The sequence below is a fragment of the Vulpes lagopus genome, chromosome 11 (assembly GCF_018345385.1).
Source record: "Vulpes lagopus strain Blue_001 chromosome 11, ASM1834538v1, whole genome shotgun sequence".
NCBI classification, from domain to species: domain Eukaryota; kingdom Metazoa; phylum Chordata; class Mammalia; order Carnivora; family Canidae; genus Vulpes; species Vulpes lagopus.
In genome coordinates, this window is record NC_054834.1 from 32,399,498 (window position 1) to 32,424,451 (window position 24,954).

The window sequence follows — 24,954 nt, forward strand, 5'->3', positions numbered from 1 at the left end:
TTAGAAATTTGTTAAGGTACGGATTTTACATTTTTATTAGTAACTTCTGTTTTGATAGATTATTTGGAAGCTTGGAAGTGAAATTCTGTTTTATCATCCCAAAAGCAACATGGAGACGTTCAATACCTTTGCTGACAGGATGAAGAATATTGGTGTCATGAATTACTTAAAGGTGAGAATGCAGCCTTTGTGAATTTACATTTGCAATGTTCATTTTTTTAAAAATAGTTTGAGGGATAGGTAGGTAATAATGTAAAAGGCATGGAAATGGGTGAGACACCTGGATAAATAAAGGAGGCTGAAAGGAAGTCACTTTTTAAAAGCCATTTGCATCTCAATTTCCTGCTGCCTACCTTGTTCTCTGAGAGAAAATACCTTCTCTTTGTATATCTCTGGCTGCCAAAACCAGTCCTTGAGAGATGGCACTTGTGTTTCATTATGGCGCTGGGCCAAATTCTAACATCTCTGCTTACGTCATTTTATTTCTCTAGGAATTTATGCCTTTGCAAAAAGGAAAGAGCTAAAACAAATTGGGAATTTGAATTTGGAAAATATATATTGTGTGAGCTTAGGGTGTATAGTGTGATGACTTGATCCATGTGTATATTGTGAAATGTTTACCACATAAGGTTAACACGTCCTTCACCTCATGTATACCACTTTATTGTTGCTATGGTGAGACCATTCAAGCTCTACTGTTACAGCAACTTTCAAGTATATAATCCATTGTTACTGATTATGGTTACCATTCCATACATTAGATCTCTGGAACTTACTCATCTTTAACTATAAGTTTGTACCTTTTGACCTACATCTCCCATTTTCTCCACCCCTTAACCACCATTCCTCTCTCTCTCAGTCTGATGTTTTTAAATTCCACATGTAGGTGGTGAGATCATACAGTATTTGTGTTTTTCTGACTTATTTCACTGATCGTAATGCTCAGAGGTTCCATTCATGTTAACCAAAATGGCAGGATTGCCTTCTTTTTTTTTTAAATTACTGGATAATATTCCATTGTGTTTATGTAGACCTATATGAATTTTATGGACCCCAAGTTTGTTTCCATGTCTTGGCTATTGTGAATAATTTTGCAGTGAACATGAGAGTGTAGAAATCTCTTCAAGATACTGGTTTCATTTCCTTTGGATATAGACCCAGAAGTAGAATTGCTAAATCATATGTAGTTCTACTTTTAGTTTTTTTAAGAAGCCTGTATATTGTTTTCCTTGGTGGCTGTATTTACATTCTCACCAACAGGGTATAGGAGTTATATTTTCTCCACATCTTAGCCAGCATTTGGTACCTCTTGTTTTGATAATAGTGATATCTGATAAATGTGAGCTGGTATCTCATTCTGTTTTTGATTTGCATTTCCCTGATGGCTGGTGATGTTGAACAGCTTTCTATGTACTTGGCCAATTGTGTTTCTTTGGAGAAATGTCTTAGGTTCTCTGCCCACTTTTTAAATTGGATATTTAAAAAAATATATTTTTAAATTTTTAAAATTTAAGTGATCTCCACATCCAACACAGGGCTCAAACTCAACAACTCTGAGATCAAGAGTCTCATGCTCCACTGACTGAGGCAGCCAGGTGCCCCTGGGGTTTTTTGCTGTAGAATTGTATGAATTCCTTATTTGTTTTGGATATTAACTGCATATCAGATATATAACTTGCAGATATTTTCTCCCGTATCATAGACCACCTTTTCATTTTGTTGATTATTTCTCTTGCTGTACAGAAGCCTTTTTAGGCTAATATAGCTTCATTTGTTGACTTTTGCTTTTGTTGCTTGTGCTTTTGGTGTCACATCCAAAAAAAAAAAAAAAATCATTGCCAACACCTGTGTTCAGGACCTTTTTTCCTGTGTTTTCTTCTTGGAGTTTTATGATTTCATGTCTTAACATTTAAGTCTTTAATTCATTTTGAGTTAGTTTTTGTGAATAGTATAAGATAGAGGACCAGTTTCATTATTTTGAGAATATCCCATTTTCCCAGCACCTTTTATTGAAGAGACTTCTTTTCTCCCTTGAGTATTCTTGGCTTCCTTGTCAAATATTAGTCGACCATAGATGTGGGGTTTTACTTCTGGGCTTTTATTTCAGGCTTTATTTGTTGGCCTGTGTGTCTGTTTTTATGTGAACGCCATACTGCTTTAATTACTATAGCTTTATGATATAGTTTGAATCAGGAAGTGTGATGCCTCCAGCTTCCTCGTTCTTTCTCAGGATTGCTTTGGCTATTTGGGGTCTTTTGTGGTTCCATACACATTTTAGGATTGTTTTTTTCTGCTTTTGTGAAAAATGCCACTGGACTTTTGACAGGATTATATTGACTTTATAGATGGCTTTGCATAGTTTGAATATTTTAGCAATATTAACTCTAATCCTTTCATAAAAATGTGTTAATATTCCTAAGGTGTAGGTGGAACTTCCTCTCCACATTTTTTTTTTTATTAGAGTTTCATCCAAAAGCATCGAGATGTTTCCACAGTGTTAGATATCTCCCTCTTTATGGTATATGTTTGACTAAAAAGAGCACTTTTTCAATAAGGTTTTAAATGCTTTACCTTTTTCCCCCCAATGTCTCTACATAAAGTTATTGAAACATAGCCATACCCATTCATTTCATTGTCATAGCTGCTTTTAGCATGACAGATGACAGAGTTGAGTAGTTTGTGACAGAGGCCATATGGCCTGCAAAACCTAAATATTGCTCAGTGGTTCTTTTTTTGTTTTGTTTTTATTTTTCCTATTTTCCTATTTTTTTATTGCGGTAAAATACATATAACGTAAAATACTTTATTTTAACCAGTATAAGCGTACAATTCAGTGGCACTAATAACATTCACAGTGTCATGTGACCATCACCAGCATTTCCAAAACTTTTTCATCATCCAAATGTAAACTTTGTACCCATTAAGCAATTACTCCCTGTTTTCTCTTCCCAACCCCTGGTAACCTCTAATAATCTGTTCTCTGTTCTATGAATTTACCTATTCTCAGTATTTTACATAAGTGGAATCACATAGTATTAATTCTTTTGTGTTTAGCTTCTTTTGCTTAACATAGTATTTTCAAGATTTATTTTGTGGTGTGTATTACAACTTTTTATGGCTTTTTTATGACTCATTAGCATTCTGTTGTCTGTACCTATCACATTTTGCTTATCCATCTGTGGTTGGGTTGTTTCAACCTTTTGGCTATTGTGAATAGTGCCAGAGTGAACATTGGTATACAAGTATCTGTTTGAGAGGGACGCTGGGTGACTCAGTGGTTGAGCACCTGCCTTCAGCCCAGGGCGTGATCCTGGAGTCCTGGAATCGAGTCCTGCATCAGGCTCCCTGCATGGAGCCTGCTTCTCCCTCTGCCTATGTCTCTGCCTCTCTTTCTCTGTGTGTCTCATAAATAAATAAATAAAATATAAAACAAAACAATGCAAAAACAAAAGACAAGTATCTGTTTGAGTTCCTATTTTGAATTCCTTTAAGTATGTACATACCTAGGAGTCGAGCTGCTGGGTCATGTTTTATACAAAAATGTATAGAAAGATGTATATAAGTAAATATAAAATATACAAAGATTAACTCTACGTTTAACTTTATGCCATCTTACATTCTCAGTGCTTGCTTATTTTGAAGAAAGGTTTCCCCCAGATTAGGATTCTTATTAGAAAAAAATTTCCCAAATTTCCACTTATGTGTCCAATGCTCTCTTATGATCTTATTCTCTAGTAGCCCAGGTATACTATAAGTGGAATTCAAATGGAAGCGGCTTAAGGTTCTGCTTAAGGAAGAAATTTCCAACTGAGCAGTTGGAAAAAGGAATGGCCTGTCTTAATTGTATGGTCCCTTCTCTTCTTTCAAGAACAAACTGGGTAGCCATTTGACTGGGGAGGGAGGGTCTAATCTTAACTATATTATTGGTTGGGTTCTTTGAAGCCCAAGGAATCTATTCAGTTGAAGTGAAGAAATCTGAAAGGAACTTTACTTCACACTTTAGGGTCTGAGGGTGATAATTAGGATAGGCAATGAAGCATTTCTTGTTAATAGTGTAAAAAAAAAAAAAAAACCACTTACTGCTGTTTTCCAGACATATTCCTTGCCGTAGAGGGAGACAGGCACGTACATGGAATAAATTGTGGGTACCAGAGTAGAAACGCCAGATGCAGTGAGAAGGCAAAAGAGGGGAATGGTCAGCTCTCTAGAATCAGGAGAGTGCTGTGAGCAAATGAGTGATGCTTCAGATGAGGCTGAAAAAGCAAGTGGGTGTTAACTTGGACCTATTAGGAAAGAGGGTGGGCAGACATGGCAGGCATTGATGAGAGTTTGATAGCCCTCTATCCAGTGCTTTTGTTACTTTAAAAGTCAATTGAGTAGAAGCCAGGAGAAGTCAGCTGGACCCTCTGTGCCATCCCTGTGGAACTTAAGATTTTATCCTGTAGGCAATGGGAGCCATTGAGGAGTTTTATATAAATGAGATTTCTTTGGCAACCACGTGGAAGGTGGATTATAGGGGAGACAGGGTTGAAGAAACCAGTTGAGAAATTGTTGCAGTAGTTTGTGATAAAGGCCTTGAACTCTGACTTTACTCACATGATTAGCTGTACTTCCATTATTCCCCTTCTAAGTGTCCTCCCGACCTTTGTGTATTTATTCTTACTGCTTTTGTATCAGGCATTTACTTTTCCATCTGAACCAATGCCATTCTTCAGTACTCCTTCCTAAGATGTTTTCTCTAAGCTTATGTGACATGTATAAAATAAGTCATTGATCACCTGCTATGGGCCAAAGTAGGTACTAAGTAGTGTGCAAATATTATCTCATTTAGTCCTCATAACAGCCTTCTGAAGGGTTAATAATTGTTCCCTATAACCCATAAGACAAAAGGCAAGTAACATACTCAGGTTTATTAACTTTAGGTAGTATCTGAGCCAGGATTGTCTGTCACCAGATCACACTGTCTTCTGTAAATTTATATAATTTAGCTTATTTACATAATGTTATTTCATGTATCTTTTCTCTTTGCTAAATTGACATTTTTGATGACAGTGTTGTTATATCATCTGTGCCTTACCAAGGTCTTAGCCTAGCATATATATTCACTGAGTTTTTGGGTAATGAATATCTAATGACCTATTTGGGCTTTTTATTATTATTGTTTCAGATCTCCTTACAACATGCGTTATACCTTCTGCATCATGGAATGTTTGAAGATGCAAATAGAAATCTCAGTCATGCGGAGACATGGAGATATGGTGAAAAGTCAGCTTCCCAGGAAGTGTTAATCAATCTTATTCAGGCCTATAAAGGGCTTTTGCAGTATTATACTTGGTCTAAAAACAAGATGGAATTGTCTAGGCTTGGTGAGTGAAGAGGAATGTGCTTCTTGTGTCCATGAGACTGAATCACAGGGACAGTTAGGATTTTTTTTTTTAATTGATTAACATATAGTGTATCATCCAGTTACCCCATCCCTCCACCTCCCTCCCACAGCCCTCAGTTTGTTTTCTAGAGTTAAGAGTCTCTTATGGTTTGTCTCCCTCTCTGATTTCATATTGTTTTATTTTTCTCTCCCTTCCCCTATAATCTTCTGGTTTGTTTCTTAAATTCCACATATGAGTGAGATCATATAATTATCTTTCTGACTGATTTATTTCACTTAGCATAATTCTCTCTAGTTCCATCCATGGTGTTGCAAATGCAAGATTTCTTTTTTTCTTTTCTTTTTTTTTTTGATGGCTGAGTAGCATTCTATTGTGTATATATACCACATCTTCTTTATCCATTCATCTGTCAATGTATATTTGGGCTATTTCCATAGTTTGGCTTTTGTGGACATTACTGCTATAAACATTGGGGTGTAGGTGCCCCTTCGGATCACTACATTGGTATCTTTGGGGTAAATACCTAGTAGTGCAATTGCTGGATCACAGAGTAGCTCTATTTTCAATTTTTTGAGGAATCTCCATACTGTTTTCCAGAGTGGCTATACCAGTTACATTCCCACCAGCAGTGTTAAGAGGGTTCCCCTTTCTCCAAATCCTCACCAACATCTGTTGTTTTTCCTGACTTGTTAATTTTAGCCATTGTGTGGTAGTATCTCATTGTGGTTTAGATTTGCATTTCCCTGATGCTGAGTGATGTTGAACATATTTTCATGTGTGTTGGCCATTTGTATGTCTTCTTTGGAGAAATGCCTGTTCATGTCTTCTGCTCATTTCTTGATTGGATTATTTATTCTTTGGACGTTGAGTTTGGTAAGTTCTTTATAGATTTTGGATACTAGCCCTTTATTTGATAAGACATTTGCAAATATCTTCTCTCATTCTGTCAGTTGTCTTTTGGTTTTGTTGACTGTTTCCTTTGCTGTGCAAAAAAGCCTTTTATCTAGATGAAGTTCCAATAGTTCATTTTTGCCTTTGTTTCCCTTGCCTTTGGAGAGAGATACCTAGTAAACAGTTGCTGCGGCTAAGGTCACAGAGGTTGCTGCCTGTGTTCTCCTTTAGGATTTTGATGGATTCCTGTCTCTACATTTAGCTAAGTCTTTCATCCATTTTGAGTCTATTTTTATGTATATTGTAAGAAAATGGTCCAGTTTCATTCTTCTGCCTGTGGCTGTCCAATTTTCCCAATGCCATTTGTTGAAGAGTATCTTTTTTCCATTGGATATTTTTTCCTGCTTCATTGAAGAATAGTTGACCATAGAGTGGAGGGTCCATTTCTGGATTCTCTATTCTGTTCCATTGATCTATATGTCTGTTTCTTGTGCCAGTACCATACTGTCTTGATGGTTACAACTTTATGATAGAGCTTGAAGTCTGGAATTTTGATGCCACCAGCTTTGGTTTTCCTTTTCAACACTCCTTTGGCTATTCGTGATGTTTTCTGGTTTTAGGATTTTAGGATTATTCCAGCTCTGAAAAAAATTGATGATATTTTGATAGGGATTGCATTGAATGTATAGATTGCTCTAGGTAGCATAGGCATTTTAACAGTATTAGTTCTTAAAAAAGAAACAGTATTAGTTCTTCCAATTTTTTAAAAGATTTTATTTATTTATTCATGAGAGACAGAGAGACAGAGAGAGAGAGGCAGAGACACAGGCAGAGGGAGAAGCAGGCTCCATGCAGGGAGCCCATCGTGGGACTCGATCCCGGGTCCCCAGGATCAAGCCCTGGACTGAAGGTGGCAGTAAAGCGCTGAGCCACCCAGGTTACCATGTTCTTCCAATCTATAAGCATGGAACATTTTTGCATTTCTTTGTATTTGCCTCAGTTTCTTTCATGAGTGTTCTGTATAGTTTTTGGAGTATAGATCCTTTGCCTTTTTGATTAGGTTTATTCCTAGATGTCTTATGGTTTTTGGTGCCATTGTAAATGGGATTGTCTCTTTAATTTCTCTTTCTTATATCTCATTGTTAGTGTACAGAAATACAACTGATTTCTGTGCATTGATTTTATATCCTGACACTTTGCTGAATTCCTGTATGGGTTCTAGCAATTTTGAGGTGGAGTCTTGTGGGTTTTCCACACTGAGATCATGTCATCTTCAGAGAGTGACGTGAGAGACATTAGAGTTTGACTTCTTCTTTGCCAGTTCAGATGCCTTTTGTTGTCTGATTGCTAAAGCTAGGACTTCCAGTACTATGTTGAACAATAGTGGTGATAATGGACAAGGGACAGTCAGGATCTTAAGGAATAACCACACTCCCCCACTTTCAAGCCCAATTCTTTCCAGGTACTGTAGAGAACAGACATTTCTATTGATGTAAATTTTTTAAAAATATTTATTTATTTATTTATGAGAGACAGAGAGAGAGGCAGAGACATAGGCAGAGGGAGAAGCAGGCTCCTCGCAGGGACCCCAATGTAGGACTGGATCCAGATTCCGGGATCACGCCCTGAGCTGAAGGCAGATGCACAACCGCTGAGCCACCCAGGCGTCCCTGATGTAAAATTCTTGATCATCCTTTGTAGTATTTCTGTTTTTATCAAACTTTTCAGACATAAATTAGATAATTCATAAATTAAGTCCATCTTAGATTTATTGCTTTTTAAATTATTTCTAAGAAAGGTTGCAAATTTGTTTCATTAGATATTGCATATAAGAAGTATTTCTTCCCGTACGTTTAGAATGGAGTTTAGTTTATGTTTTTTTTATGATGTTTATTTATTTGCTTGTCATCCTTGTACAGGGGCCATGCTAATCTCTGTATCATTCCAATTTTAGTACATGTGCTGCCGAAGTGAGCACAAGATGTTTATTTATTTATTTTTAAGTAATCTCTGCACTCACTGTGGTGCTCGAACCCATGACCCTGAGATCAAGAGTCTCATGCTCTTCTGACTGAGCCAGCCAGGTGCCCCTGCTTTATAATGTTATTCATCAGAATAACATGCTTAGAGAATAGGATAAGGTAAAATTATTTTATTTCTATACAAAGGTCATAACAGTTTTCTTGATTGACCACACCAAGATTGGCTGTGTGTCCTTATTTCTCAAACAGAGTTCCTTTTTTCTTACTTCCCATGGTGGTGGTATCCTCTTCTAGCCACAGATTTGTATTTGATTCTCTGCATTTTCCTTGTTTTGTATAGTTTTTCTCCATTGCATCTCTAGAACTAATCCTTTTCATTTTCTCATCCTCCATCCAAATCTCAGTCCCTATATATATTGGGTCATAAGTATGAGCAGTGATTCCATATTAACCTTATGTTTGATAAGTAGTATTTCCTCTGTCTCCTGGGTATGTAGCTTTACTAATCTTGAAATTCCTTTCCCTCTTTCTGAGTAGGATCTCTCCCAGGACACTTCATATCATAAGATATGCTATCTTATGATAAGCTTGCCTCCTCATCTAGAATGCCATCTGCCCTGCAGGACTCATTAGACCTGTGATTTCCATGCCACAAACCTCATATGTCAGCTGCATGTTCAACCCATATTGTTCAGCTCTTTCTCTCTTTTCAATTGTCCAAGTTTTTTCATGTCTATTTTATGTTGTATTTCTTCTAGATTAATTGGTCTTCTGAGGTCACAGATCTCTCATGTCTTCTGTTAACATTCTGTTAACCTTTCCATAATGCTTGGTGTAATATTTCTTTTAAAAAGGGCTTGTTGATATATTTTTTTTTTGGCTTGTTGATATTAATTGATTGGATGAGTTTTAAAATCAATATTTACCTTTTTCTTACACCTGGTTGGTTAGAACTCAAGCAAACATTGATGACTAAAGCAGTTGGAACATGGCATTTGTACTGTCTCTTCCATGGGCAGATGATTCGGTACCTTTCTGCAGCTGACACTTTGTTCTGTAACAAGAGATAAAGATGGAGTAATGTGTGGAGCCCTTTAGATGATCTTTAACCTTGAATGTCTGTTTAATAAGAGAAAAAGGTTAGGACTAGTTCTGTATAACCAGACTCATGAGAATATAACACATGAATGTATGCTCAGTGTTGGCTTGGGATTTTTCTCATGGCTATGGCCTGTCCTGCTTGGGTTTCATGCACTTGGTGACTGGAAATCCCCCTTCCATGGTAAATTCACACTCAACTTATTCTGACTCAGGGGTCTGCTTTTTTTTTTTTTTTTTACATCTCTTTCTTTATAGTTCCTTACCTACTTTCCCTTTATGATTTCATTTCCAAATGCATATTTATATTTATTAGTTGAGCCTCTGGGAAGAGAACACCAGTGCCTTTCATGGGAGGGGAGAGCTGGGTTTTTTTGACCAAAAAGTGGCCAAAAATAAAAAGATTTTGTTTCTATCAGCTGTCTCTCTCTTTTTTTTAATTTATTTATTCATGAGAGACACAGAGACAGAGAGAGAGGCAGAGACACAGGCAGAAGGAGAAGCAGGCTGCATGCAGGGAGCCCTACATGGGACTCCAGGATCACACCCTGGGCTGAAGGCGGTGCTAAACCGCTGAGCCACCTGGGCTGCTCTATTAGCTGTCTCTTTTGAAGGACTAACTTTCCTTCTAAACCTTTAAGAGTGTGAAACACAACACGCAAAAAGTATATAAAACAAATGTGTGATAAGATGAATAATTTAAAACAAATATCAGCGTAGCTACCAGCTAGATTCATCCTTGAAGATCCCTGTGTGTGCACTTCCTCCCGTTCTGTCCTCTGGGGGGCGGGGAGCGGGGAAAGTTTGTGAAGAATTAGTTTTATTCTTTAAATATTTAATATTATAAATTATTCTTTAAAAGTCTCTGTTAGAATTTACTAGCAAAGCCATTGGAGCCTGAACTTTTCTTGTGGATAGTTTGTTGATTGCTTTTACCGTCAGCAAAGCCCTCAGTACTGAATAACTTTGAAAAATCTTTTATCTTTGGACAGATAAAGAGGATTATGCTTACAACACAGCATTCCAGAATATGCTCAACCACAGCGGGAAGATGTCTGTAAACCTTTGTACATTGATTCAAACTCCTGGAGTTTGGGACCCTTTTGTGAAGAGTTATGTGGAGGCAAGTAGGCTTCGTATAAAGTTTTCTTAGTTTCATTTTGTTGTAAACCGTATCTTTATTGATCAAAAGGCAACTAAACGGAGAAAATTGGTTTTTTTTTAATTTTCTATTTTTAAAAGATTTATTTATTTATTTGTGAGAGACTTACAGAGAGAGGCAGAGACACAGGCAAGATCCCCACAGGGAGCCCGATGTGGGACTCGAACCCGGGACCCTGGGATCGTGCCCTGGGCCAAAAGCGAACGTTCAGCTGCTGAACCACCCAGGCGTCCTGAGAAAATTGTTTTTAAAAAAGAGAGAGGGGCGCCTGGCTGGCTCAGTCAGTGGAGAATACAACTCTTAATCTCTGGGTTGTGAGTTTAAGCCCCATGTTGGGTATAGAGATTGCCTAAATTAAAATCTTTAAATAAATAAACAAAAATGTTTTAAAAATTAAAAAAAGAAACTGTCTCTTTTTGGTCTGAATAATTTTTATTTTACTAATATACTGTAAATGTTACTGTTTTTTTTTCCTTCGCCCCTGGGTAATGTGTCATGGTCAAATAGTTATAAATAGCAATATAGTTTATAAATATTCATCCTATATAATTCTTAATAAACTTAGAAGAAAAGCAGGGAGATATTTTATGATTTGGTGGAATAGAGAAGACCAGGGGCCAAAAATCTGAAAATAGGTCATAATTTGTGGGATGAAGACTAATGGCTTTTAAGAAGTTTAGAGTGCACTGCCGTGTCATCCCCGAGTTCGTGTGAAAGGACAGGGAGTCTTGGCAGGGGCACTAGGCATAAACCTTCAAAATAATTGGCTTTCTGGAAGTTTCATGAATGCTACCATGATATTTATGTTGTCAAAAGATAATCTCTGAAACCACATGCCAGTGAATCGGAATTCCCACATATGGATGGGAACGAAAGGAGATGGGTTCTAGTTCCCATGCACTCCGTTTGTGGCTGCAGTTTTGTCGGGCCTGAGGTCAGTTGCTTCATGTGGTCTTTTTCAGTTGCTAGTGTGCCCTGCTTGGAGGACGTTATTTCTTATAGGAATAGTTCCTAGGTTGAAGTTTCTGCATTTTTCAGTAACAAAAATGTGGTAAGGAAGAAATGGAAACCCATGTAGGCCTTTGTTGTAAGTAATCTGTGTTCCACAGAAGTTGTAACATATTCTGGTGAAAGCAAAAACTGGCATGACTGTTGTTCCCTTTATAGTAAGTACTGTTTGTCATTTTAATGAATTTTTGTACCCCTCAAGAAAGTTGGGTGTTATCTTTCATACAGTTGTTTTCAAGAATTTAGCCAAGACCTTATGACTTATTTTATATAGATGCTGGAATTCTATGGAGATCGAGATAAAGCCCGAGAGGTACTCACCAATTATGCCTATGATGAAAAGTTCCCATCAAATCCAAATGCTCATGTCTACTTATACAACTTTCTAAAGAGAGAGAAGGCACCGAGAGAGAAACTGATAAGTGTGCTTAAGGTATAAAACGTTCATTTCAAAGTTTGAACAGGGTTGGGGATCTACTTTAAAATATCCTTAGGGCTGCTTGGCTGGATCAGTTGGTGGAGCATGAAACACTTGATCTCAGGATCATGAATTTGAGCCCCGTGTTAGGTGGGGTAGAGATTACTAAAGAAAAAAAGTAAAATTTGAAACATCCTTAGGTCATTCCAACTTTCAAATTCTAGCATTCATAGAAAATGACTGTGTGTGTGCCCTGAGGTGGACAGAGCAGGCTGTGGGCTCTGGGTGGCCCTCCACTGTCATTCTCTACCACTCTGTCCAAGTGAGCCTGAGAGCAAAGGGTCAGAATTTTGGAAACCCTTTGCCACCCTTGTGGGAAAGTTCTGCTTTGATATTTTTTGAAAATCAGCTTTATTGAAATTTAATTTACATATAGTAAGACTTATTTTAAGTATACACTTAAATGCATTAAAAAATTTTTTTAATTTTTATTTATTTATTTAGAGAAGGAATGGGGGGTAGGGAGAGAAAGAATCTCTCCCTGTGTGAAGCCTGATGTAGGGCTGAATCTCACAACTCTGAGACCACAACCTAGGCTGAAATCAGGAGTCAGATACCTAGGCGACTGTGCCACCCCTGGGGCCCCAGGAAAAAAAAAAAATTTTTTTTTAAGACTTTATATATTTATTCATGAGAGACACAGGGAGACAGAAAGAGACACAGGCAGCGGGAAAAGCAGGCTCCATGCAGGGAGCCCGATGTGGGTCTCGATCCCGGGTCTCCAGGATCACGCCCTGGGCTGAAGGCAGCACTAAACCGCTGAGCCACCTGGGCTACCCAAAAAATTCTTATCTAACAGTCTTCTTTTAAAAAGTCCATTAGCTGGGGCGCCTGGCTGGCTCAGTTGGTGGAGTATGTGACTCTTGATTTTAGGATTGTGAATTTGAGCCAGACACTGGGTATAGAGATTACTTAAAAATAAAGCCTTAAAAGAAGATTCCATTAGCTCTAACATATACTTATGTATTTATAAAGTTGATGTTATCAAAACTTCATATGTGGAAACTATAGATTTTAAAGTTTTCAACAGGATTTATTTCACTGCATAATATTTTTAAAGTTGGTATTTTAATGGCCAAGACTTCTTTTACCCATTTTGCAACAAAATATTGAGTATAGTTATTAACAAAATAAAAAGCAAGTTGGTGACTTCCTAAATTTAGATTGTAAATCACTAATGGTATTTTTGAAAATATTTTAATAAAAAATGTAACAGGGGCTCTGCTGGTTCAGTCAGTAGAGCCTGTGACTCTTGATTTCAGGGTCGTGGGTGTGAGCCGTACATTGGGTGTAGAGATTACGTAAAAATAATATCTTTAAAAAAATGTAACAGAAAATAACTATATTGAATACTTAATTAGGTTCAAGATAAAATGGATTTAGGGAACTTCTGTTTTCTTTTTTTCTCTTTCTTTTGTATATTTTTTCATTGGAGTTCAATTTGCCAACATACAGTATAACACGCAGTGCTCATCTCTGTTTCCTATTTTAAAATGCAGTGTTTGAAATTAAGAACTCAGTAGATGGGTTTGATAGCTGATTGAACATAGCAGAAGGGCGTAAATGAACTGTATAAAAAATATCAGGCCAAAGCCCAGAAAGCAGAAAGGATAAAAGGGTGTGCAGAGAACTCGGTTAAGCTTCCAGGGAGAGGAGAGAGAACAGAGCAAAAGCAGATACACAGAACCAATATTTGAATAGCTAAAGGCTAAGAATTCTCCAAAACTAACTAAAGACTATTATGGTTCTGATAATGTTCTAGTTTTTGATCTGGGTGCTGATTATATGAGTGTGTATAACTTTGTAAGAGTGTGTTGAATGGCACACACAATTTATTTACTGCAGAATTCTATAAATCATAAGACAAATATGATTTCATAGGAACTGAGGTTTAAAAATACTCTTTGATATTGGTATATTGATTGTGATTGATCTTCACTTAAAAGAGTAATTAAAATTAATAAAATTTACGTTTCATTTTGTAGGAAATAATTTCACTCTAAGGTCAAAGGAGCCCAGCAAGCAGACAGAATAAATTGATTTCTAATGTGAAATATATCGAAATGAAAAATATGATTTTACTTTAAATCATGTTTTATGTATTCATAAAAATAGTCTTTCTTGGGTTGCCTGGGTGGCCCAGTTGGTTTAACATCTGCCTTCAGCTCAGGTCATGATCTCAGGGTCCTGGGAATCGTGCCCTGTATTGGGCTCTCTGCTTAGCAGGGAGTCTGCTTCTCCCTTTCCACTGCTTCCTCCCCCTGCTCATGCTCATGCTCTGTCTCTCTCTCTCAAATAAATAAGTAAATAAAGAAAAATGAAATATAAGTATGTATGTGTATAGTATTTCTTATTCTTAGAAGAATAAGAATTTTTTTTTAAAGATTTTATTTATTAATGAGAGACAGAGAGAGAGAAAGAGAAGCAGAGACATAGGCAGAGGGAGAAGCAGGTTCCATGCAGGGAGCCTGATGTGGGACTTGATCCCGGGACCCCAGGTCACGCCCCGGGCCAAAGGCAGGTGCTAAACTGCTGAGCCACCCAAGGATCCCCCATAAGAAGGTTTTAAAAACCTTTAATTTCTCCCTATTGTGTAAAATGATAAATGGTAGAATGGTAAAAATATTTTCTTGAACACTCTTACTGTGCTGTGTTCCTGAACACAATCTTCCAAAGTAGCCACCCCTGCTTTTTTGGGCTTTTTTTTTTTTTTTTTTTTTTTTAAGATTTTATTTATTTATTCATGAGAGACACAGAGAGAGAGAGAGGTAGAGACACAGGCAGGGGGGGAAACAGGCTCCATGCAGGGAGCCCAACGTGGGACTTGATTCCGGGACTCCAGGATCATGCCCTGGGCCGAGGGCAGGTGCCAAACTGCTGAGCTACCCAGGGATCCCTTTTTTGGGCTTTTTAATTTATATAAATAATCTGTGACATTTTGTGATCAGTAAATATTTATTGTCTTTTCTCTGTGATTTTGATTCTTTCTTTCCTTTTTTTTTGCCCTCTATCTAGGCTTCTTCAAATAAATTAAGTTTTTAATGTGGTAGACAATATAAAAATGTATAAGGAATAAATAAAAAGTTCCTGTCTACTTCTCCTACCCTCCCCCTGACTATCTTGTTATTAACAGGGATTTTCTTCTTTTAAAGATTTTACTTATTTGAGAGCGAAAGTGAGAGATCACAGAGGGAGAGGTAAACTCCTCACTGAACAGGGAGCCCAACATGGGGCTCGATACCACTACACTGGGATCATGACCTGAGCCCAAGGTAGATGCTTAACCGACTTAAGCCACCCAGGCACCCCTAGAACACCTTTCTGTACCCAAGTTAAAGGTGGACAAAAGCAAGATATCTTTTTAAATCCTTGATTGATTTACTGAGGGTTTATTAGATAGTAAGAACTATATTGGAAAGTAAAATGAAATTTGAGAAATGCTTTTATAACGTATCAAAATTATGATTATTTTTTTCTTTTAGATTTTGTATCAGATTGTACCATCTCATAAACTGATGTTAGAATTTCATAGGTTACTGAGAAAATCAGGTAAATAGTTTTTGTTTTATATCTCTTTGTGTAGACAAGCTATAGACTAGCAGACTGTCCAGTGGGGCAAATCCACCCATCACCTGTTTTATAAATCAAGTTCTATTGAAGCATTTTTGTGTTGTCTATGGCTGCTTTTGCATGACAACAGCAGAGTTGTGTAGTTGTGACAAAGATCATATGGCTCACAGACCTGAAATATTTACTGGCTTCAATTTATATAATTCACCTTGTTTGAATCTCTATTGCATTTCAGTTCAATATAAAAAAAGAACATACTTGTTCATAGAAGGAAGTCAGCTTAAGTCCAATGGTACTCGGGCTACGTCAGTCCGTCTCCTGTTATAAGAGAACATATATGAAATGCCCAAACAGGGCCGGTTCCTTAAATAATGTCCTCCCTTAGTAGAATATAGTAGAATGGTTTAGAAATCAGACCCACCACTCTAACTTTCATTAGCAGGGACTAAATTACTGAATTTTCAGATTTATCACAGCAAAATAGGAGCATAATGAATTATTTTAAACTGTTAACCAAACTAGAAGGCTTACAACTCAGTAATATTTTATCAACTGAATATGTATTTTTAGCCTTGTGTACTTCAATACCTCATGTAAACTCTTTAATTGTTCTGCCCATTGCAGAAAAAGAAGACCACCGTAAACTGGCATTGGAGGTATTATTTGGAGTCTTAGATTTTGCTGGATGCACGAAAAATATAACTGCTTGGAAATATTTGGCAAAATATCTGAGACAGACTTTAATGGAGTAAGTAAAAGACACAGTATTTATTCCTGGATCAGTGTCAATAAAATTTCCCAGTATTTTAGCTAATATTTCTCAGTGTTTAAGTTCTTTGCTTATGTTTTTTGATTTCTTGAACTGTGTCTTCAGCTGTTCTGAGTATATCAGAAGCAAGAAAATACAGTCCCAAGTAAAACATGCAAAAATTCTATTAAGATATTTTATGCTGTCAAAATAAGTACTGTACCTTACCGCTGAAGTACTAGGGAATATGTATGTTTTCAAGTTGGAAATAGTGGCAAAAACCGGTCATTCCCAGTCTTCGCTAGACTCTTTGTAAAGCTCTTGGTGACCTGTGTGTCATCATCTTACAAGACCACATAGGAAGCAGCTTTTCTCCCAGCTGTTTTTCAGTAATTTTTAGTGAGGCTTTGAGGGCCCCAAAGATCTTTGTAGGTTATTCATTCAGCGAATATTTGTTAAGTCCATTGTGAGCTAGATACCTAAAACTATAGCTGTGATCATAATATTATTAGTGTCACATTGCAAGTGAAAGCAGGAGTGGTCCTTGACATTTTTACTTTGAGAGAAGAGAGATCACAAAATTAAGTTTCATTTATCATATCCATCTTAGTTGGTTAGAAGCTTCCTCGTAGTGGGAACTTGGGTCAGGCTTCAGATCTGACTTGATCTTGGAGACGGAAGAATGCTGCTGATAAAATGTTTTTTGGTGTGGTAACTGTAAACCGCCTTCCACATCTACAGCAGCGTAAAAGCCCCAGCTAGCTGCAAGATTCGTGAAGGCAGAGAAATGTACTATTCAGTTTTTTTAACCTCTGGAAGTTCTGCCACAGGGTCAACATGGGTATTAATAAATATTTGCTCAATTAAATTATTGACAAACACATAGTGTTTGTCTGGGTTCAACTGTCAAACCTGTGTGTTAACAATTTGTGTAATAATGGCATCTTAATTTGAGTGGTAGAATTCTTTGTAGCATATAAAGTAAGGTTTTAAAGTAACTTTTAAGTTACTTAATAATCATAATAGCTAATATTTATTGAACAGTTACTATGTACAGACAACATGCAAAAAGCTTTACATGAGACCCCTATACTCTTGGACCAGTTTTTTTTTTTTTTTTAAGATTTTATTTATTTATTCATAGAGAAAGAGAGAGGCAGAGACACAAGCAGAGAGAGAAGCAGGCTCCATGCAGGGAGCCCAGTGCGGGACTTGATCCCAGGGACTCCAGGATCACGCCCTGGACCAAAGGCAGGTGCTAACCTGCTGAGCCACCCAGGGATCCCCTCTTGGGCCACTTTAGTAACAATGCTGTGAGATGGGTACTGTTAATAGCTCTATGGAAATTGAGGCTCAGAGACGTTAAGCAGCTTGCTCAGGAGCACATAGGTAGTAAATGGAAGATCTGAGATTTGAATCCAGGATCTTGAGTTCAGACTGTGTGCTGTTAACCACTATGTGTATCCAACTGGCTATTTAATTAAATGGATAGCAGAAATCAAAGAGAACTAAAAAGAATTTGCTTTCATGCATGTGCCATACCATGGATAGCGACACTCAGAAATTACTTTGAGAACATCTTCCTTGTCATCTTTCCAAAAACTCTTTTTTTTTTTTTTTGACTAGGGAAAATAAACTGTTTTCTTTTGAGGGTGTGGACAAATGTCTAGTCTCAGAATTTCTGAACTGCTTCCTGGTGCCGGTGGCCTTAGTGACTTTGAGCACATTGAAGCACACAGTCTTGCTCAAGGGTCGGCACTCCCCCACTGTGACCATGTCACTGATCTGGACGTCCCTAAAGTAGGGGGACAAGTACACAGACTTGTTCTTGTGGTATTTCTCTAAGTGGTGGTACTTTTGGATGTGGTGGACATAGTCTCAGCAGATGATGCTGGCCCTCTGCATCTTCATCTTGGTCACCCACCACCCCAGACAGAATCTGTGCTCGGACAGAGATATTACCAGGAAAGGGGCATTTCTTGTAAGTATAGGTGCCCTCTGTGGCCTCCTTCGGCATCTTGAAGCCCAGACTGATGTTTTGTAATATTGTAGGAGCTTCTCCTTGCCAGCTTCTCCAAGCAGGACTCTTCTCATTTTGAAAAATGGTTGACTGCTTTTGGTAGGCCCGCTCAGTCTGTCCGCCATCTTCTCAGCTGCCTGAAAAAAGGACTCCACAGACTCTTAGGTTCAGATTCTGGCAGTATACGTCCCCCTCCATCATTGACCTTCCCTTTTGATATTTTTCTTTTCTAGGAATCACCTTGCTTGGGTTCAAGAAGAATGGAACTCCAGGAAAAACTGGTGGCCAGGCTTTCACTTCAGCTTCTTTTGGGCAAAAACCAATTGGAAAGAGGATAAAGCCTTGGCTTGTGAGAAAGCTTTGGTAGCTGGAATATTGTTAGGAAAAGGTACCAGGTTTTGTTTTCTTCTTATCTAGACACAGCTTTTGGATGATTTTGAAATTACAAATCGTGACCATTCATTCATGCCACAGCCCAAGGACATTAGAGGCTAGAGACATAACTGGCAAATGGGAAAATGAATCTTGAGTTTGGCCAGGTGATCTGCTTGTCAGGACTGTCCGTAGGCTAGAAACAGTGGTTTTGTCTTGTTGATTGTGGTGGTTGGTTTGTATGCTGTAACTTGAGTATCCTCAGCAGCCAATCAAGGTGGAGGATGCAGACTGTTTTCCCAACAACGATATAGAAAGTTTCCTGACATTGTCTACCTTATAGTATTAGAAATAGAAAAATACCCTTTACCGGACTTCATTGTTTTATAATCACTCTCTATAATATATACTTATCTGTTCCTATTGGATGAAACATTTCTTCCTGTAAAAAAAGTATACTTCCTATTAATTTATTTAAAAATCCTCTTTTTTTAAAAAAAAGATTTTATTTATTCATGAGAGACACAGAGAGAGGCAGAGACAGGCAGAGGGAGACACAGAGAGAGGCAGAGACAGGCAGAGGGAGAAGCGGGTTCCCTGTGGGGAGTCTGACACAAGAGTCGATCCCAGGACCCCAGGATCACGACCTGAGCTGAAGGCAGACGCTCAACCACTGAGCCACCCACGTGCCCCTTAAAAATCCTCTTAAAGGGAAATTGATCTTTTCTTTGTGGATTATTTTGGCTGTTAAGACTCTGATTGTGCCACTGCTATATGAGGACAAAGATGGGACCACTGCTGGGTCTGCTCAGAGATGAACTGAACATCTCTGTGTCCATGAGTAAGGAGTCTGTTGCTAGTGAATTCAGAGTATCCTAAACAGATTCTTCAGTGTGGTTTTAAATATGGGTGCTATTATTGTGGAATTAGTATTCTTAAGTGAGTGTTTCAGGTGGTTACTAAGGTTAATAAAATGCTAGCCTCTAAGAGGGACGATTAAATATGAAAGCAGTTGTAACATTTTTCAACCCACACCAAGGAATAGAAATAGAATTCAGATGGTGATTTCTCACTTAGTAGCAGGGTAGAGGCATCTAACAGATATCTAAAGGTGTTTGTATTTGAGCAGAGTCTGAAGGCCTGGGCTGATCTTCTGGTTCTGTCACCTTTCCCTGTCACTTAGGTCAAACAGTTAACCTTTGGGAGCCTTCTCTGGGAGTGGGGTTTGTTAACACCTGTCCACGTTGCTTACAGGATTCTTGTAAGCATCAAGTGAGCATCGCATCAAAGTGCTTTATAGATTCAAAACTGCTCTATGAATATCAGGCATAATCATGCCTGAAAGTGGGTATATCTCTTCTTTGGGGCCGTAGTGTTGGTTGAGTCAGTCCGTTCAGGAGTTGAGCTGGGTTTTGTCTGGGCTCTGGTTACCCTCTTTAAATCACAGGATTCAAATTCTGGTCATGGCCTGCCTTTGCTTCATGCTAACAGTAGGGCATGGTACCTTTCTTCTCATGCTCTTCTAAGGCAAGCCAGTCCCTCCCCTCATGACTTCATGAGGTCTAGTGGCTCATGATGAGGTAGGAGTTCATAGTTACTTGGCTTTTTCTCTGTGTTAGGTGGGAGCGAAGTTCTTTCCATCTTTCTGTATTCTAGATAGAAGCAGAGGTCTGGGTACAAAGCATTTTATTTATGCTAAAGTAGTAGAGATCTGTTTAGAAATACAGGTTATAATATTAACACCATAGGCACCACTGCTTCCTAGCTAATGAAATTTTAGTGACTCTGGCACACTGTTTTCAGGGATAATAAAAATGGTTAGTAGGTACAGTATATGTCCTAGCAATTTCCCAGAGAAGATGGATTTATACATGCTGAGATTATGATGAAATTAGTTTTTCTTATGTAATTTATGGTCTTGCTCATTTATCAAATATAAAAAAATCGCTTGTAATACCCAGTTTATATTTTTTTAACAGAAATTTGATTCATGTCTGAAATATTTAACCAGTGATCCGCTTAGCGTTGTTAGATTATGAAAAGCAGGTAGAACTTCTGATGAGCACTAGGTGCCCTGGTCAGAGCTGCACGCTCACCACCCAGCTGCTCTGCTAGGTGCTAGAATGACTTGATAGGTTCTGCTCTCTTCTGACCTGTGAGTTGTTTATTCTGTTCCTTCACATCGAGGTTTCCTTATAGAGAACTTTCTTACTGTTACAGATGCCTCTTTGGCTGTGTGACGAGCTAACATTGAAAGAGAAGCTGCAGTTGTTTGCTTTTGGGGGAGGGCTCATATAATATATGAATGTGTGTATAATACTCATATCACCAGGGCTTGGGAGGCAGGTGGAAAACCAGCGGAGGTATATGCTCTAATCATGACGGTTCAGAAACATTTTCATATATAGGAAGCGTACATTTCACTGGAACAGCTCTTAGAGTGTGTTTAGGACATGTTGGTATACATAATACAGACCCCCCATTTTCATGATCATTGGTATGCCAGAGTTGAAGCAAAATTTTTAAAGTGTAGAAATATACTTGAAGAATTGAAAAGTAGTAAAACTTACCATTTATTTTGCTTTGTTTTGTTTTTTAGGTTGCAGGTATTTTCGATATATTTCCAAGCAAGATGATCAAGTTATAAAGAAAAAAATTAAGCGGATAAAGAAATCAGTGAAAAAATACAGTATTGCAAATCCCGGACTGTGATCTTGAATATTAGTTATCTCAGATGATAGCCACAGAATAGTAGCTCTGGGTGTAATTATTGAATGCATTTATTTACTTGTTGTTTCTAGGAGGTCATTTATATGGCTACAAAAAAGTTATTTTTATATTTTTCTATATTTTATTATAATTGTACCTAAAGAAACAGTCTCACTGCCTTTGTCCTTTGTAAATACATTTTTCTTTTTTTTGTACTGTGAAATATATTTATTAAAGAATAACTCCCACGTAAGAAATATATTTGTTTAATCAGAGAATACAGTTACAGAGCAGTTACTGCCATTTCCAGATAATTTGCTTCTCTTATGTAATAAAACATAACTTGTAGAATTAAGTGAATCTGTATTCTTTTTTGAGATTCTGAATGATCCGTGTTAGGCTTACCTTCATAAAGAATACATTGAGGGGTGTCAGGGAGGCTCCGTTGGTTGAGTGCCCAGCTTTTGATTTTGGTTCTGCCCAGGTCATGATCTCAGGGTCGTGACATGGAGCCCCTCAGCAGGCTCAGTGCTCAGCAGGGGAGTCTGCTTCTCTCCCTCTCCCTCTGCCCCCTCCCCCATTTGCAGGTGCGTGCAAGTGTGCACGCTCTTTCTCCAATAGATAAATCTTTAAAAATGTATATTTATTGGTCATGAGTCCTGTCAAGGAATTTTGGGAACAGAGCAGAAATTAAAGGACTCCTCTTTCTTATTTGATATTAAGACATGGCAGTTTGGGGCCAAGTGACCTTCTGCCAGAGAGCTACCTTTGACTCTAGAAGACTCATTTGGGTCAGAGACAGTAGAGGGGTGGCCTAACTTCAAAGGGCTCTAGTTTGTTGTTGTTTTGCTGGGCACAGCAATAATCTAAGACATGCCTTGAATCCTGTGTCCCTCACCTTTCTTTTGGAACCTGGGATGTGGCAGTAGGCAGCTGGGCAGTGGAGGAGATTGTGCCAGTGAAATAGTGTCCCCAGGTCACCCAGTCAGCCCAGTGAGAAAGTATGCTGCAAAAGCCAGGAACGGCCTTCCTGGAATAGAAGCCGGAGCTTTATAGTATGTTGTGGTAACTAGTAGAGCAAGTGCTTCTTCCAGACTGTCTCAGCTCTTACACCTTTATGGTGCAGATAACTTGTATATGAGTTCCAGGAAGGCCCACTAAGCCTTAGAGCAACTCCTGTATGTAGATGACAAACCACCCATTTTCCCTGTTGCTTATGTTCTCTCTAATTAGAAACCATCTGCAAGAAAATTGAGGGACAAGTGATCCTTTGTCAATAATTTGATTTAGTATTTTGTACATAGTGAGATGACTATCGACAAATAACCACTCATCCTTATAGTATACATATGAAACCGGTAGGTGCCCTGCAGACTAACGTAAGCCAGGTTCAGCTACCACATGAGTAGGGCCAGCTTTACTGCTGGGAGTTGGTGAGTGGATTATGTAAGTTCTGTAGAAATCCCCAGACAATATGGATAAAATCTCAAACCACAGGCTGAGTTTGTCAGGGCATCTGCTCCCTAAAACCTTTAGTCAAAAGCTATTAAATAGGACTTATGAGTTCTCATGATCTCTGGCAAATGGAGGTGGGAATGAAAGAGAAATGAGTAGATACGATTCTTGGTGTCTACGGAAAGCTTAGTTTCCTAGAATTTTTATATCAAATGGTCATATTGCATTAGGCAGTAAGAGCAGTGTAAATCGGCTGTGAAATTTGTTTGAGGTCCACTAAAGTCAGTTTCATGAATAATAATGGCTGAAGCTGATCAAGTACCTTGGGCTTTACATTTCGTCTTAGTATCACCACAATCCTGTGAATTAGCCCTATTTTATCTAGAAAGAAAGTGGGGGTCTCACAGATTAAGTGACTTGACCCCAGTCACAGCTGGTAGGTGTTCGCACCAGGACCTCAGCCTGATGTGGGTTCAAAAGATCACACTGTCTCCATCCTATCTGTACTTTCTCCTCACTTCATGTTTATAACCTGCAGAGCACTGAGCTAGGGAGCAAGGAAAACAATAGGGGGGGGGGCGTTCATAACCCAGAGCCGGTCAGCTCAAGCAAAACCTGTCCTCCCTGCCAGGCTTGGTAGGTTCCCTCTCTGTATCCTCATTGGTCCCTCCCTATACAGCCTCTTATTAAATTACTACATTGTTACCTTGATTTTGTACATTTGTCTTTTTAATAGTATATTATCTGGGCTTGATAATCTATTGTCAGCCCCTACCTATTTACCAATTTCTAGCTCATTAAATAATGAGTAGAACTAAATGAAAATTCATGAAACATACTGACCTAGTCTGCCTGTGTCATAGGGAGTGGTATCTTGGGGTGCTTGTGCCAAGTGGGAGGCCTCGGGAGACTGTTAGGCTTGAATTCTGGGTTTATCATTAGTTCTGTGACTTCTTGGGCAGGTTACTGAGCTTTCATAGTTCGTTTACTTGCAGGTGAGAGAGAGTAGAATTTATCTCATTGGATTGCTTTGAATAATGAAAGATATAATGAATGCCTAGGAGTAATTCATACTTAACAAATCTTAAGTGACCATCCATCATGATTGGTCTTTAAACACTAAATAACAGGAACTAAATAAAGATAATTGAAAATCTTGTTTTCTCCTAGAAACCTCTGAAATATAGAAATTGTGTAATAGTTGAGTTAATACTTCCCATGAAAACATACCCATCTTTCAGTCTGTGTACCATCTCGCCATTAACCATGGACTGGAGGGCTTCACACATATTTGAGATTACTCAGTCTGCATAGTTCTCTCCTCACTCAGCTGCCCCAAACTCTGATCTTGGGCTCACCAGCTTCATGAGATTGCCATGCTTTGCTTGGACTCCACCTCCATGCACTGCTCATGAGAAGTTGTCCTGAGATAGGGAAGTTAGGCTATTGTAGAACTTATTTTAAGAGATTCACTTCAGGGACGCCTGGGTGACTCAGCGGTTTGGTGCCTGCCTTCAGCCCAGGATGTGATCCTGGAGTCCTGGGATCGGGATTGAGTCCCACATCGGGCTCCCCACAGGGAGCTTGCTTCTCCCTCTGCCTATGTCTGCTTCTCTGTCTCTCATGATAAATAAATAAAACCTTAAAAAAAAAAAAAAAAGAGAGATTCATTCCAGTAATCCCTGTCTTGTGTTGTCTGTCCACTACCTTAAAAACAGTTGTCCCATATATTCTATCTAGATTAAATGATATGTAAACTAACTAAATTAAAATTAGGATTTTTTGCCTATCAAATGTTACCTTTAAGAAAATTAAATACAGTCTATTAAAAGAAGTTTCTGTGGGGCACCTGGCTGGCTCAGTCAGTAGAGCATGTGATTCTTAATTTCTGGGTTGTAAGTTTGAGCTCCACTTTGGGTATAGAGATTGGTTTAAAAAAAAAAAAGTATTTGCAACATGTAAACTGACAAAAGAATAAGATAAATTCAAAATAGAAAGAAATGGGCAGGGATCCCTGGGTGGCGCAGCGGTTTGGCGCCTGCCTTTGGCCCAGGGCGCGATCCTGGAGAGCCGG

The 24,954-nt window shown here is 38.3% G+C and overlaps 1 protein-coding gene, 1 non-coding gene and 1 pseudogene across 3 annotated transcripts in view; 1 reads left to right on the top strand and 2 right to left on the bottom strand.

Annotated features, from left to right (window-relative positions):
- Positions 1 to 21,776, top strand: part of TAF1A (TATA-box binding protein associated factor, RNA polymerase I subunit A) — a 31,715-nt gene extending 9,939 nt beyond the window's left edge. The window contains exons 4-11 of one of the 2 annotated variants that reach the window (XM_041721796.1): positions 59 to 172; positions 5,168 to 5,366; positions 10,351 to 10,481; positions 11,803 to 11,961; positions 15,489 to 15,555; positions 16,201 to 16,324; positions 18,578 to 18,732; positions 21,316 to 21,776. In XM_041721796.1, the coding sequence (XP_041577730.1) occupies positions 59 to 172; positions 5,168 to 5,366; positions 10,351 to 10,481; positions 11,803 to 11,961; positions 15,489 to 15,555; positions 16,201 to 16,324; positions 18,578 to 18,732; positions 21,316 to 21,428 (1,062 nt within the window). In that variant the 3' untranslated portion in view covers positions 21,429 to 21,776. The remainder of the gene's footprint in view (positions 1 to 58; positions 173 to 5,167; positions 5,367 to 10,350; positions 10,482 to 11,802; positions 11,962 to 15,488; positions 15,556 to 16,200; positions 16,325 to 18,577; positions 18,733 to 21,315) is intronic. The other variant, XM_041721797.1, reaches the window with a different exon arrangement.
- Positions 8,153 to 8,256, bottom strand: LOC121472466. The gene has a single exon (XR_005982931.1). It is a non-coding gene; the product is annotated as a U6 spliceosomal RNA (small nuclear RNA).
- On the bottom strand, positions 16,969 to 18,542 carry LOC121501644 (annotated as a pseudogene).
- Positions 21,777 to 24,954: the final 3,178 nt, after the last annotated feature.